The sequence below is a fragment of the Aristolochia californica genome, unplaced genomic scaffold (assembly GCF_029961685.1).
Source record: "Aristolochia californica isolate CCGP_79_NKW_82.1479 unplaced genomic scaffold, dmAriCali1.0.hap1 SCAF_10, whole genome shotgun sequence".
Classification (NCBI taxonomy): Eukaryota; Viridiplantae; Streptophyta; class Magnoliopsida; order Piperales; family Aristolochiaceae; genus Aristolochia; species Aristolochia californica.
The window spans coordinates 2,181,775-2,195,481 of NW_027181771.1; the positions used below are offsets into that span (position 1 = coordinate 2,181,775).

At 34.7% G+C, this 13,707-nt stretch overlaps 2 protein-coding genes across 6 annotated transcripts; both read right to left on the minus strand.

Moving 5' to 3' along the window:
• Positions 1–2,480: 2,480 nt before the first annotated feature.
• Positions 2,481–4,560, minus strand: LOC137967025 (omega-hydroxypalmitate O-feruloyl transferase-like). Of its 5 annotated transcripts, none has more exons than XM_068813483.1 (3): positions 4,517–4,560; positions 3,944–4,394; positions 2,481–3,660 (listed from the first exon to the last, which is right to left on the minus strand). In XM_068813483.1, the coding sequence occupies exons 2-3, from the start codon at positions 4,382–4,384 to the stop codon at positions 2,779–2,781; spliced, it is 1,323 nt and encodes a 440-aa protein (XP_068669584.1). In that variant the 5' UTR covers positions 4,385–4,394; positions 4,517–4,560; the 3' UTR covers positions 2,481–2,778. The 5 variants fall into 5 exon arrangements, with proteins under 5 accessions (XP_068669584.1, XP_068669585.1, XP_068669591.1 ...); XM_068813484.1 differs by having other exon boundaries at positions 3,944–4,409; positions 4,517–4,554; XM_068813490.1 differs by having other exon boundaries at positions 2,481–3,648; positions 3,944–4,433; positions 4,517–4,547.
• Positions 4,561–7,221: 2,661 nt separating this feature from the next.
• Positions 7,222–12,059, minus strand: LOC137967073 (SNF1-related protein kinase regulatory subunit beta-2-like). The gene is made up of 4 exons (XM_068813500.1): positions 11,158–12,059; positions 10,095–10,273; positions 9,366–9,528; positions 7,222–7,953 (listed from the first exon to the last, which is right to left on the minus strand). The coding sequence occupies exons 1-4, from the start codon at positions 11,344–11,346 to the stop codon at positions 7,630–7,632; spliced, it is 855 nt and encodes a 284-aa protein (XP_068669601.1). The 5' UTR covers positions 11,347–12,059; the 3' UTR covers positions 7,222–7,629.
• Positions 12,060–13,707: the final 1,648 nt, after the last annotated feature.

Consider the following 13,707-nt stretch of genomic DNA (forward strand, 5'->3'; position numbering starts at 1 on the left):
ATAATACCAACTTACACCAACTACCTTTTTTTGTGAGGAAAATATGCCAAATCCCAAGTGGAATTTTTATACATGGCTTGGATCTCTTCCTCCATGCCAGCTTTCTACCTTGGATCAGTTGAAGCCTTCTCGTAATTGGTAGAATGGAGGAAGACAAAAAAGAAACACAACTTAGAGAGAATCGATGAGTGGAGACACAATGTGAAATGGGATGAGAAATGGAGGGAGGTCTAAGATTAGTGGTACGGGGTTCTTACAAAGAGCAAGAGGTCTGATGTCATAAGGTGGTCCATAGACTACCAGAGAGGGACGAGAACATACCTTAGGATAATTTGGTGACTCCACTGGTGAGTGATCAACTAGTGGAGAGAGAGAGAGAGAGAGAGAGAGAGAGTCATTTGGTGGTTGGTCATGGTCCACTGAAATAATTGGCTTGGGTATCCTTGTAGAGGGTATAAAACAAGGTGAGAGCTCACTAAAAAAAATGTTTGACCTCAAAGAAGGAGACATCCCTTTTGATTTTTTGAATACCCCAGGAAAATACACAATGGCCTGGGGATTGAATTTACTTTGATGAGGACCTAAATTATGAACAAATGAGGTGCAACCAAAAACCTAAGGTGGTAGAGGAAAAGGAGCCGAGTCAGAACAATTTAGAGAATGATGTTTGACCTTTTAACACACTAGAGGGCATACGATTAATAAAAAAACATGTTGTGAGGACTGCATTAGGCCAATAATATTGAGGGACATTCATAGAAAGCATGATGGTTTGACCAACTTCAACAAAATGTTTATTTTTAAAAAAATTTAGAATATGTTTCACTAATTTTTTACAAGATTTAGGAGCCTACCTAATTGTATGCAACGACTAATTTTTTGAACTGGGATTTCGTTCTATAAATACCCATATATTTTTTAGCCTAAACAACATCATCTCCACAAAAAAAAAAAAAAAAAAAAATTCAAAACTCTCTTGTCATCTTTAGTGGTTTCTTAATGCTGGATTTTTAAATCTGAGATTCGAAGTCTACTACCCAAATTCTAGTCCCAAAAAGCTAAGCATTCTTGCTTTTATTTTTATATATGTTTAATACTTTTTAAATGCGATAGAAGTTTTGATTACTTCTTCTATTTGAACTATTTTTTTCAAATTGAAAACGTCTATTCAATTAGCATCACTTCACTTTATTTTGATATGTATATGTATTAGTGGTGTTGATCATCTAGTAGTTCCTAGGAACTTGGTCTAAATAAATATTATTTTCAATTTGATATCTATCTACAAAGAGGCATTTGTAAGCTTCATTGCATAAGCAAGTAACCTTTGCTCATAAATCAATCAGGCTAGGATGAGTAAGTTGTAATCCAAATCCCTTTTGGGTCTAGGTGCATGTCCCTAAGAAGGTGTTTAGGTAGATGTTGTAATTGAACCTTTGTGGTTCTAAGTTGTAGATGTCGTTTGGTAATTAATAGTAGAATTTTTAATTCCATAGCAAGGATTCCCTAGGAGTGGAGTAGCAATCAAAAATGGCGATTTTAAATGACTATAAAAATAGCAATCTAAAATATTAAGAGCTTTGGGTTTTGAAAAAATTAAACTATTGGTGGTCTTAATCATGCAATAACTATTGTTCTTTGATTTTTAGATCAATTTATATATTCTAGTATATATGTTGAGCAATTTTTTAGAGCTGAGCAAACTAGTGCGTTTAGTTTTAAAATCCATTGCTGCTCAAATTGAACTTCCCACTTACATGAGCTAGTATTTTCAAATCCACCTCTTTATCGGGAAAGAGAGCTTTTAATTTTTGGATCTTCATTTGAAATTGCAAATCTGCTCTTAAGTTTCAAATTAATAACATTTGAATATCATTGAGCCACTATCATCATTGTTAGGTCATATGGGTTGCACTTTTTCTTTTTTTGGTGCTCTATTGTTGCCTATACCTATTAAGAGACATTTATTGAGCTACATTGTAAAGTAAGAATACCTTGCTAGTGTATTTGGATAAGCCTTGTGTGTGCAAGTCTAGAACCCCAATTCACAACAAAGAATAAAACCTTTGTAGCTAAAGTTGTATGGAGGAAAATCCTTTTATGGGGTTAGGTTTGTGTACCCTAGTAAGTTAAGAAAAATACTTTTGCATGTCTATGTTTGTGAAAATCCCTTAGTGGGTTTAGGCTTGTGTAATCTATCGTAAACTCTTTGCGAGCATTGTTGTAGTTTGCTTTGTGTAGTGATAGGAGTCGAAGAAATATTGAACAACCATTAATGTCATTTGGTCTTTATGACTTTGAGTTGTAAGTGTTGTTGGGCTTATAAAGTTTGTGAATCAACTCCAAAGTATAAAACACTTTGAGAATTGAGTATGGATTAACAACCCTAGGTAGAGTCATTGAACACTTGTGCAAGTTTGTGATATTAATTTGCATCAAACTTGAATTATTCAATCAAAATCGCCCATGAAATTAGAGAAAAAGTTTAAAATCTACATTAGTACACAAACATGGGATCTGGATCTTCAGTTTGTATTGCTAATGTTCTGCCATTGTACACAAACAAGGATAAATCCCACAGAAAGAGACACAAATTTTCAAACATGTCCACTTAATGTTAAGATTTAGACTGTATTTCTCATCAATATACTAGAAAGGGCTACAGAGTAATCATACATATATATTAGCTTATCGATGCTTTAGTTTCTCACCTTCTTCAACAACAGAAATTCTTCACACTTCCATCCATTCTTCAGACAAACAGCTCTGAGAACTCCCTTACCACATTCTCGTTTGTGTCAGCTCTTCAAAGATATTCATAGAAGAAGATGGCAGACCCAGTATCAGGTCAATGGCATTTTTCTCATTCCTGTGGGGGAGGAAGAGAACTACATCCCTTTCTGGTAAAGTTCCAGGCCAGGTCTGCACTTGCCGCCCCCATCCGAAATCGACATTATCGAACGACAATGTAGTCCATGTAGTGAGCACCAGAGTTGCAGTCAGTGAAGGTCGTGCTCGTTTTACTTCGATGTAATCAATGGCTGATCTGATATAGTCCTTTGTTACCAACTTGATAGCATCTTGGACAAGCTTCACTGCAAAATAAAACGGTCTTTCGTCCAACTCGCCGGCGGTGCATAGGCAGTGTGCGAGGATAATGCCATTGCCAAAGAACCCTTTTGGTAAGGGTGGATCCATTTTGGATCTTACATCAATGGCAAAGAGTAGCTTTATCTTTTGGTTAGCTCCCATCTTCAGTGCCTTGGTCCTAGCTCTCCACACAAACGCAGCCAGCAATGAGAACTTGGTGCATCCTGCAATCCTTCCATCCTCCATGGCTTTCTTTTTAAGGTGTAGCAGTTTTTCTGAGTCAAAATAGAATGACCTGTATTCAACTGGCTGATCTTTGTAGAGGCTCTCAATGTTTGATATATCATCAATCTCTTGGAATTCATGGTGGGGGAACTCTATCTTGGGCGGTTCTCTTGATTTCAGCATTGTTCTGTCAATAAATGGCTTAGTAGACAAAGATAAGTCTCTGGCAGTTTCAGCCCAAGAATTCAGAAATTCAGATGCTGATACTCCATCAGCCATGCAGTGATTCATTGCCATTCCAAGAACAAACCCTCCACACTTGAACCTTGTCACCTGAAGGCAAGACTTGGATTTAAGAAACAGGGTTAAGATTTACTGAAACAAAAAAATATGGAGCTCTTAAGAGAAGGCTTTCCATGTTCACAATGAGTTTCATCAAGAAACCATTTGAGTCTCCTGTATTGGAGTTTTTTTTTTATTTGTTTGATACAGCAAGACCCGACTCAGAGAAACGTTTCTTGGGACAATTGCTTTATTATTACAGAACCAAAGAAAGTTCTTGAAATATAGAAATCAAGGTAGAGCTAGTCTACCTTCACCAAGGTGAAGGGGAGATTAGAGTTCTTACCTGAAATGTTACTAAGGGAACTTCCAAGATACTCCTCGCACCAGGAATTGTGTGAACAAGGTTAGCCTGTGTCTTGGAGCAAGGCATCTTGCAATCACTAACCACATCAATCTCAAAGTCAGCAACAGCCTCCACAAACTGTACGCCTTCTCCGGTGCAGTTGACCACCAGTTTTCCCTCCGGGCTGACAGTGAGTTTTCCGGCAAGTGGGTAGAAATGAACCAGTACCTTTGCCAAAGCTTCCCTAATCACTTGACAAACATTTAAAGTTTTTCCCTTCTCTCCCTTGAAGAAGTGGATTGTTTGCATGATTACGGCGATATTCTGGTCAAGGTTCGAGAGGAAGTAAAACTCCACATCTGTTTGGGTAGCTGGATAGACTAGAACTGGTTCGAACCTGTGAACTCGAAATTCACAGCTATTTTCGCAAAGTGTCTCCATTTAGCCGATTCTTTTCATATGAACACTGCAATGTTAGTATCCACCATCTCTGAAGAAGATCATAATTTTATAAACCTTACTCAAACTTGAAACAAAGAACAACAAAACAAACAAGATTTGGATAAACAGTACCTTAGAAAGCTGAATAAGAAACCAGAAATGGAACGAGCTGATAGTGTGGTACTTACTGTTTCGATTTGAATTCACTAGCTTTATAGATAGACAATTGAAAACTGACATGTTTGTTCATACAAGAGAACCAACTTTCAGTAGAAAATGTAGAAAGCTCTTTTAATTTCCAATGGAATGAATGATCACAGCATTAATCAGGGAGTTGGTTGAGGTGATATTTTCCTAATTGCAGAAGCTTTTCCAGAGGAGGTGGGCACGTTAGGAGTAAATAGTCATCAAGTCACAGGTTTATGAAGCCCAAGGTGCTCTTTAATGCAAGACCATTGTAGCATTGACATTGTAATGAAGACCATTAATGGATGTTATCATTTCATTGGTTCCATATTTAATACAATCTGCAAGAAGAAACTAAAAAAGGGTAATTTAAAAATGTTTTTATTTTACACATTGGAGATATATAATCATCATTTTATCGTTCTGTAAAAAAAAAAAAAAAAAATAGACTAGGAAGCATAAAAGGGGAAGTTGGGTCCCAGAAAAACAAGATCAAAAGCTTATTATAAAAAAATTATGGTAACCCATTTCATTAATTGTTTGCTGTGTCTTTTCTCTTTCTCTTTGGTATGCAACAGAGAATTCTATCTTCAGCCACAGCCAAATGCCAACCAAATTCATAACTTGTGTCTTGAATGTTGATTTAATTGTTGCAATTCCACCACTTCAATGCTACCGGCAAACAACTAAATGTCTTCTTTATACAAATTGAATACTACTCTTTGCATCGAGCATTTATGATTTTCTGCTTCAAATTCATAACTACTTTTCTGAATTTTTTTTTTTATATATATGTGTGTATGTGTGCGCTTTAAGCATGTGCAATTAAGCACTGACTTGACTTATCTTTATGTTTACAAAATACAAAATATGTTGAAGAATAGATATGGAAGAATCTTACGTACCTCTCACGATAAGAAGTCATATAGAGCCAAAATTATTATGGTATAAGGTCTCACAAAAGAGTTTTAGTTACAAGGAGTTTTAGTTATGTCCAGTCGTTTAATTATACTAGGACTTATCTTTAAGTGATAGACTTTGGGTGTAATTTGGACAAGGGTAGTTTAATTGTAATTGGATTCTACTAATTTCTTCTATTATAGATAGAGGTTTATGTACTCAAATTACAACAAGTTAGTGAAGTTTTTATCTTTCCAGAAATTCAACATGGTATCAAAATAGGTTATATGAGTTGACTTGGTCAACCTACAGAGATAATATGATCATTTTCTGATCTATCATCTCTAGTAGTTTAGGTTCATAGTTTATCTTCTTTTTTTTCTCTTTATAGTCCCAGTAGTTATTATTTTCTTGGTATTCTCACTTCCATAATGAACTTTTCATATTTAAATTATATATGGATAGAAAGATCCTCAACTCTAATTCCCAACGCAAAAAGAATTTTGGCAATTGGAGTTTTCTACAAAAAGAAATCAATATTTGAAGCAGCAAAGGTCAGACTACAAGAGAGGTTCAAGCAGTAACAAAAAATTTTAACTTTCGAGCTATTTTATGCCATTAAGAATGAGATTCTATGTGTATAGTTATATATCAAAATAAATATTTTTAAACCTATTTTCTTACCTATTCAACCAATTCTCAATCCGACCTTTCTAGAAGGAGATAATGATCTTGAAAGAGTCAATGGTCAAGCTAGCCAAAAAAGAAAGAGTACCCAATTCGGCCCAATTACAGAGTCTAAAATCTATCAGATTATTTATCTCAAGATAACTATATTTTATTAACATAATTTATACTTGGATGAAAGTTACTGAATTCTAGTTTCAGAAAGAGAAAATTTCATGTCAATCTAATCTTTATTTAAAGAGATATTCGCATTGGAATCGGTAAGGGTCAAACTATAAAACAAAGATAATCAAGAGGTCATAAAAGATTCAAGAATGAATATTTTTGCATCAAATTAAGTATCAAATTAAATCTCTTCGTATCTAGCTTCTTGAGCAATAAATGTTTGTGATTTTGAGTTATATTTTAGGAGAAATTGATATCAGAAGTACCAAAAGTCATTTCGGTCGAAAATCTCTTTTTTTTTCCTATTATCTCTCTAGGCATTGGAGTGAATTGAGTTTCCTTTTCTCCTAAAATCCGAGTTTTTTAACCAAATTTGTCTTCTGATCAAAGAGTTTTGGTCTGACTTCAATACTATCTTCTTTTTTCAACCCTTTTTGATCCCATAAATATTATGTCTTTGGAAAAAGTAATTTTACGTGCAAAAACGATAAAATCTTCAATTTAGGCCATGTAGTTGTACCCTCTTAAAGACAGTTTGTGTTGTTACAAAATGATAGGAAAGTTATTTTTCTTTTGACTAAGTTTCCCATTGAAATTTTTTTTTTATCAGTTTTCTTAAATTTGTGGCTTGTAGGTTGATTAAGGCAATAGAAAACAAATTTACATTGCCCTTGGTTTTCTATGAAATGAGAGGAATTGAGGTGATTTTTTTCTATTCCAAATAACTGACACAAACCCAGAAAAAATTGCTCAAAAGAAAACTCTTCTGTTGACACTTTTTTCCAATGATTTCCTATTGAAGCAAACCACACCATTAAGGATTGGCCATGCACATTAGCTTATAAATTTGAAAATCCCCATAATCGTCAAAGGATATCAAGAATTTATGGATTTTGAACCACTTTAAGTTCAAGATGTCAAGCATTCTCGGTAAATATCAGTCGTATTGCTTCATCAATATCACAAACAGAAGTGAACAGAAGAACACAGAACATTCTGTCATCAAACAGACAGGAGATTGTGGAAAACTCTCATTCACAAATTCGGCTTTCTAAACAGGCCGAACTCATCATCATCGAAAAACAACTGATAGTTCAAAGCAACTAGTTGAAAACATGAAATTTTCTATTGAATTTCAGTTTCTGCAACCAGAAATATTTGTTCCAAAAGCCATTGCTCAATCTTCACCTCTAGTTCCATATATGGATATGGTACTTAATAGATACACCTTCAATCTCATTCTTGTAGCAGGCCCCGCTCCCTACCTGTCCTCAACATCATACAGTTCAGGAAAATAGGCAGGTTACCTACCTCTGCAAGGACTTGTATAGAACTACAGTGACATATTTGGACTGGAACCTGTGTGTTGTGCCAAGTGCAACAGTGGGTTGACCACTTTTCGCTCTTTGCACGTATAGATGATTAAGCACAACATGTGGTGGTTTAGACAAGGGCATGGGACCATCCATGAATGAAGGCACATTAAGCAGGGAAAAGTTTAGGTGGGGAGGGACCAGCGGTGGCTCTTTAGCATAATCATCTGAACCCAAGGGCACGTTGTTGTAGCTTGATTCTGGGGACAGGGGCGGCTCAAAACCAGCAACACTTTCTAAGTCATCTGGAACAAAATCCTGCACCAGAGATTAATTAGACTATTCACAGGATAGTAGATCCAGGACATGTTGGTCATTGAATAGCAAAATACAAGCTTTAATTTTGCAAGTCTCATGAATCACCAAAAATATATTGCTTCACCAAAAGTACAATAAAAAACAACCAGTACACAATAGAAACTGTGATCTATCGACTGATAAAAAGTGTTGAACTGGATATATAAAAAATCTACACATCATATAGGGTCTGTTTGGAACCCCTAGAAAAGAAAAGAAAATGAAAATTTGACCATTATTATTACCAAAAATAGTTAATGAAAAAGAGATAATGATCAAATTTTCCTTTTCACTAACTATTTTTGGGAATAATGATGGTCAAATTCTCATTTTCTTTTCTTTTCTATTCCATGGGGTTCCAAACAGACCCATAATGTCTGACAACAGACTGTCAGACATATGTACGCTTCTAGCTTAGCATTGAGGATAATTATCAAAATATAGGTTTGCAATTGACATAACTAACGCTTTGACGAAGGCAAGAGTCTCCCTTTACAAATCTTTGAAAAGTTTCAGGGTGAACATTATATTAACAATCTTTAATCTGTTAAGTTAATCAAAACATTTTACCCGGAACAAAATAGGAATGCCTTTTTTAGGGCAGGATGGCAGCAAAAGTGGGAAAAAAAAATGTCCCAGCAAACTAACTTCCACTTTGCAACAGAAAACTGAGTAAGAGGGTTTTTCTTTTTTGTTAAATTGAGTAAGAGGATTTGATCTTACAGCCAAGGACAGAAAGTTTATAGTATTTACATATTGTTGCCCTAGAGAAGGACACTGGATATATCATTGGAATTATGTCTGTCACACCCTTTCCCCTCTCCCCTCTACTATTACCAGTAATTAGTCACCTTCAAGATGAGAAGCAACCAGATGAGTGGATATCTTCAAACTTGAGCCATCGATAGCCATCAATGAGGCAGGGTACTCTATATGCTGAGGTTTTGGGATTAAGCACGTTCCAGAGGCATTTGATGGATGCTAGTTTACCAAGTTCCATTATGCAGTAAACTGATCGAATATACCACTGCATATTCCATTTTTTACTACCTACTAGTCATTGTAAATATATATAAAAGCAACACATTTGATGCACAGAAAAGACTGGAATATTTGACAAGGAACCAAAGGAGTGTTCAGGCAACTTCCAGCCTGATCATTTGAACACTACAACCAGATAACCACTACGCTTCAGCTGCTTGTCTTGTTAGTTCAGTTTTTTGTCTTTTCTATAGAGACAAGAAATTTTATTAAGATAAGAAGCTACCAAGCACCAGAGTTAAAAATCAGATAAATACAAGAAGAATCAAAAGTGGCCCATGGAACTAATCACTGCGGATAATAAAGGGATAAGAATGGAGATCTTTATATACCTGTAAGTCCAACAAGTTGTAAGGATTCCCAAAATCATCATGAGTCCATGGAAGGTCAGGAGCATATCTCCATTCTCCATCAACTAGGAATCTATACTGGTAAACACCTGAAGGCAGCACTTTCATGATTGTGAAATCTTTTCCAGATCTCTGCAAGGGTTTTCTGCCAAAAATAAATAAATAAATAAAGAAGTTCACCATGTCATGACAGATTTTCATGGTTAATATGTGTTTAGGTGAGGGGGTCGTCTACATTTTCTTTATGTTTGCTTAACTTTTTCTAGGAGGAACCAAAAGCTTTTTTAGCATTTTGGTGAAAAGAAGAGAGATAATAACTTGTAGTGGGCTTTTTACTTCAAAAGTTATACACCATGATCAGATGGTTTTATAGATCAGCATAAGAGGCCAAAAAACAGTAAAGAAAAAAAGAAGAAAGAAAAACAGATAATTTTTCAGGATCTCATCATCCCAAACGCCATGAAAGTTCATGAGGTCTTTTGGAGGGTTACAGGTCAGTAGAGCCTGTTGTCATTAAACTTCAAACAGTTAGACTGGAAAGCTCTAAAACAAATTTAGGACAATTGTAGACTTGACTTTCACTAATGCAAAATGAGATCATCATTATCAGCCTTATCACAACAACATGGAATGCTTCATTTTGCTCTACCCTCACCCAACTCTAAATGGAATTAAACAGGCTCAGATAAATGTACTGTTGGAATCTATTACTTTGTCTTCCAGTTGTCCCATGATCCTTGAACAGCAACAAGTCTTCCTCCATGAGTCCATGTAATCATGGTCGGTATCCCTTGCTCCGAGAACATGTCCTCATGTTCATCAGTCTGTTGCATCCAAGAGTTACTTGGGATATGTGGCTCATCAGGTTTCTGTAATGGAACCATAGGGATCTGCAGACTAAGAAAGGATAAGATTACAGAAAATAGAGATGGTTTTATATATGACAGCAGCTCTGAAACATCTGGTCCTGAAGAAAAGTTAAAAGCAGTACTTGATTTGCACAATATAGAAATATTAATTTTAAGGACAAAAAAGATGAGTTCTAGAGCATGAAAAAGGCTTCAATGGTAATTGATTCCAGTGCGTATGAGGCAATCTTGTTGTCTGTACTAAGAAAACTCAATTTAGAAAGCTATGGCACTTCGTTTGAACAAAATTTTGAAATATATCATAAGTGACAGCGCAAAGAATTCTGTAAACAATCAATTATGTCTATTACCTCATGCCCATGAGTGCAACATAATACCTTGTGTCAACTTCTCAGGTGGGATAGAGAAACTCCTTTTAAACGCCTATGTTTTTAAGAGGACAAAGTGACAATACATCACAGGACCATTGAAATGACAAAAGGGCCAGTGTACTGAAAGACATAATTTTCGCATAATTATGTGACAATGCACTGTAATCTCATATAACAGTCACATAATTGAAAGAACAACATCTAAATCTGCCTCGGCACCTCTTCAACAAAACATAAAAAAGTTAAACGGCGGCTCCAAAGGTCCGAAAATTCCAGGAATCGAGTATTGAACAATCGAGCACCTAAAACACATTATCTGTTCCATATAACATGACTACCATAAAAAAACAAACAATTTGCCTGAAGAAAATCACAGCAGAACAGTCTCATGAACTCTGAATTAGTAAATGGCCTTCCATTTCATCAGCATGTCTAACAACCCCTTTCTATTCCCACTTTGGTCAATACTCCTCCATAGAGAAAATAACATGTTACTCCTGAGAACTGGTATAGAGAGAGAGAGAGAGAGAGAACCTGTGGAGAGAACATAAGAGGTGATTGGGAAGCTATTGGACTGTGCGGAGGACTATGCCCCATCAGTTCCAGTCCTTTGTGTTCATGATAGGTAACCTCGTCCTCAGCTTGGCCGTGTTGGAACTGGCCCTCCTCCACTCCAACTCCAGATGAGCTTCTTCCTTCCTCTTTCACACTAACATTACCCATTGAAACAACACCCAAAATGGCAAGAACCCGACTAAGACAGCCTAATCATGTTTCAAAATCCCTCACAAGGAACAAGGTAAATTATCTGTGTGAAAGCAATGATAAATACAGAAACCTCACCCACGAACAAAAAGAATACACTAACGGAAATTGTCGAAGGGAGTTTTCCGATTCCACACCACAGCAACAGATACACACACTGCCGATGACATAATTAACAAACGAAAAACCCAAAGCATCAAGACAGAGAGACAGAGGAGCAGACTCATACTACGAAATCAAACTAAGACTTTCAGAAATCAAACCCAGTAAGTGAGACTGCATCGCATGAAATAATCTCTGAAGAAAAAAACAACTATACCCATTTGCAATAAAATTTCCCAGAAAAAAAAAAACTAAAAAGCACTTCCAGCAAATAGAACTACCTATGAAATTAGAACAATCAAACAAAGCACACAATCTAAATATTGCCACTCAAGAACCTAAGAAACCCATTTTTTGCGAACGGGAAAAAAAAAAAAAAACATTTTCCCTCTCATTTTCTTCAGTGCAACATTAAAGACAGATACTGAAAATGGTTCCATGAACACCCATTTACAGAACTCAGCAGCAGAAACAAAAAGACAAAATTCCGATGACTACCAAGAGAGCAGGTGTCACAATTTTGCCGTTTTGCATCGAGGAAGAAATGAACCTGCTTTTTTTTTTCTTTTGTTTATACTTTATTAAGTCCACAAATCAAAAAGTGATGATTTTATTCTCCAATGAGTTTGGAAGATCCCACGAAGGCCTAATCATGTCATTTGAAAAGGAATGTCGACCATCTCATGATATAATGTTAAACTAATTTATCTTCAACTTTTCGTTAACTCCCATTGCACGATGAGATTAAGAGATGATGGGTCACTGAAAGCTAAAACACATTTCCATGAAAAGAAATGGTAAGTATAAACAAGGGAACGCATCATTCGAGCAATGTCTTAAAAATTATTTTAAAGTGATATTATGAATTAAATTCTTAATTAATTTATTTACAAACAATGACAAATAATCATAAAATTTTCAAGTAATTTATATAAAAATTGTAGAATAATAAAAAATATTTTATCAAATAAGCATAATTTAATATTTATCAGTATAAAGTGATTATAGAGGTCAAGAAATGGGTAGTATATTTTTTAGTGTAGAGGTTGGTCGAAAGATGTATTTGAAACTTTCCATGTGAAATATCGGTCCTAATATTTAAAGAAAATATAAAAAATAATAAAATAAAATTTTAAGCATCTCGTAATTGGTTAAATAAGGTTTAGTGTTTAGGGTTTAGGGTCAGTCCTAATATTTAAAGAAAATATAAAAAATAATAAAATAAAATTTTAAGTATCTCATAATTGGTTTAATTAAAGCATTTTATATTAAGCAAATGCAAAATTTCTGTAGAATTGAATTTTTTTTCATTTGTTTCTTTTGTAGTAATTATGAGAATTACAAAATAATGGGTTGATTTATGTTTCAAGGTATGCAAATATGGAATGACCATTAAGTGATATTAAGAACATCATTTTATAAATTTGATGACCATATAAAATATTTTGCTTTTAGTCATAAACTCCAATTACTAATTGTCACTCTTTCTATGAAATATATTCTATTCTTCTAGAGATGAGTTCTCAATTTTCTTTTCCATATCATAAATCAAAATGTACATTATCCTTAGTTTGCAATTCATTTTTTACTTTTTACCTTCTTGATTATACATTTTTTTACTTCCATTCAAGCTAACTATTCATACATTATTTCTCTCTATGTCTAATTGACACCACTTTTGCCAATGATAAGTGACATAATACTATAATATTTGAACTTTTATATGCAAGGTAGAAATTGGTCAAACAAAACATCAAATCAAATAAAGACATTCACCCATTGTAACAAAAACACATTACATAACATCAAATTTACAAGGAAAATCTTTCAATGTGAAGGGGAAAAAAACCTATTACAAGATGATCCTAAAGGATTCTTCTCAAATGTTTAATAAGCTATCACTATAGTGAAATTCGACTTTTCATTAGCTAAAACTTTGTTCATGGTTCAACAAAAGTTCTTGCTTTCATTTGTTATTCTATATGGTCCATTTCCCATATGAATCACTGTGAATTTACCGATTGGGAATAGTTGTTTTAAGTCGAGAAAAAAAGGCAAGATGGTTTCACTGAGTTCAACTAGACCTATCGACAAACGACTAGTGAGCATTAATGTGAAAATAGGTTGAAGCAACATCTCCTTTAATGGTGTTTCAATTATCTTAATGATTACAAAGTTTTTTTGAATAATACAATATCTAAGAGAACTATCACCAAA

What these genes read in the sequence shown, in the direction of transcription:
- LOC137967073 (XM_068813500.1), bottom strand. Translation starts at nt 11,346, where the DNA reads ATGGGTAATGTTAGTGTGAAAGAGGAAGGAAGAAGCTCATCTGGAGTT. An exon ending in CTCTTATGTTCTCTCCACAG is followed by an intron (nt 10,274 to 11,157) that starts GTTCTCTCTCTC and finishes CTTAGTCTGCAG; the next exon opens with ATCCCTATGGTTCCATTACA. An exon ending in ACAACTTGTTGGACTTACAG is followed by an intron (nt 7,954 to 9,365) that starts GTATATAAAGAT and finishes TCTCTGGTGCAG; the next exon opens with GATTTTGTTCCAGATGACTT.
- LOC137967025 (XM_068813483.1), bottom strand. Translation starts at nt 4,384, where the DNA reads ATGGAGACACTTTGCGAAAATAGCTGTGAATTTCGAGTTCACAGGTTC. An exon ending in TTCCCTTAGTAACATTTCAG is followed by an intron (nt 3,661 to 3,943) that starts GTAAGAACTCTA and finishes CTTAAATCCAAG; the next exon opens with TCTTGCCTTCAGGTGACAAG.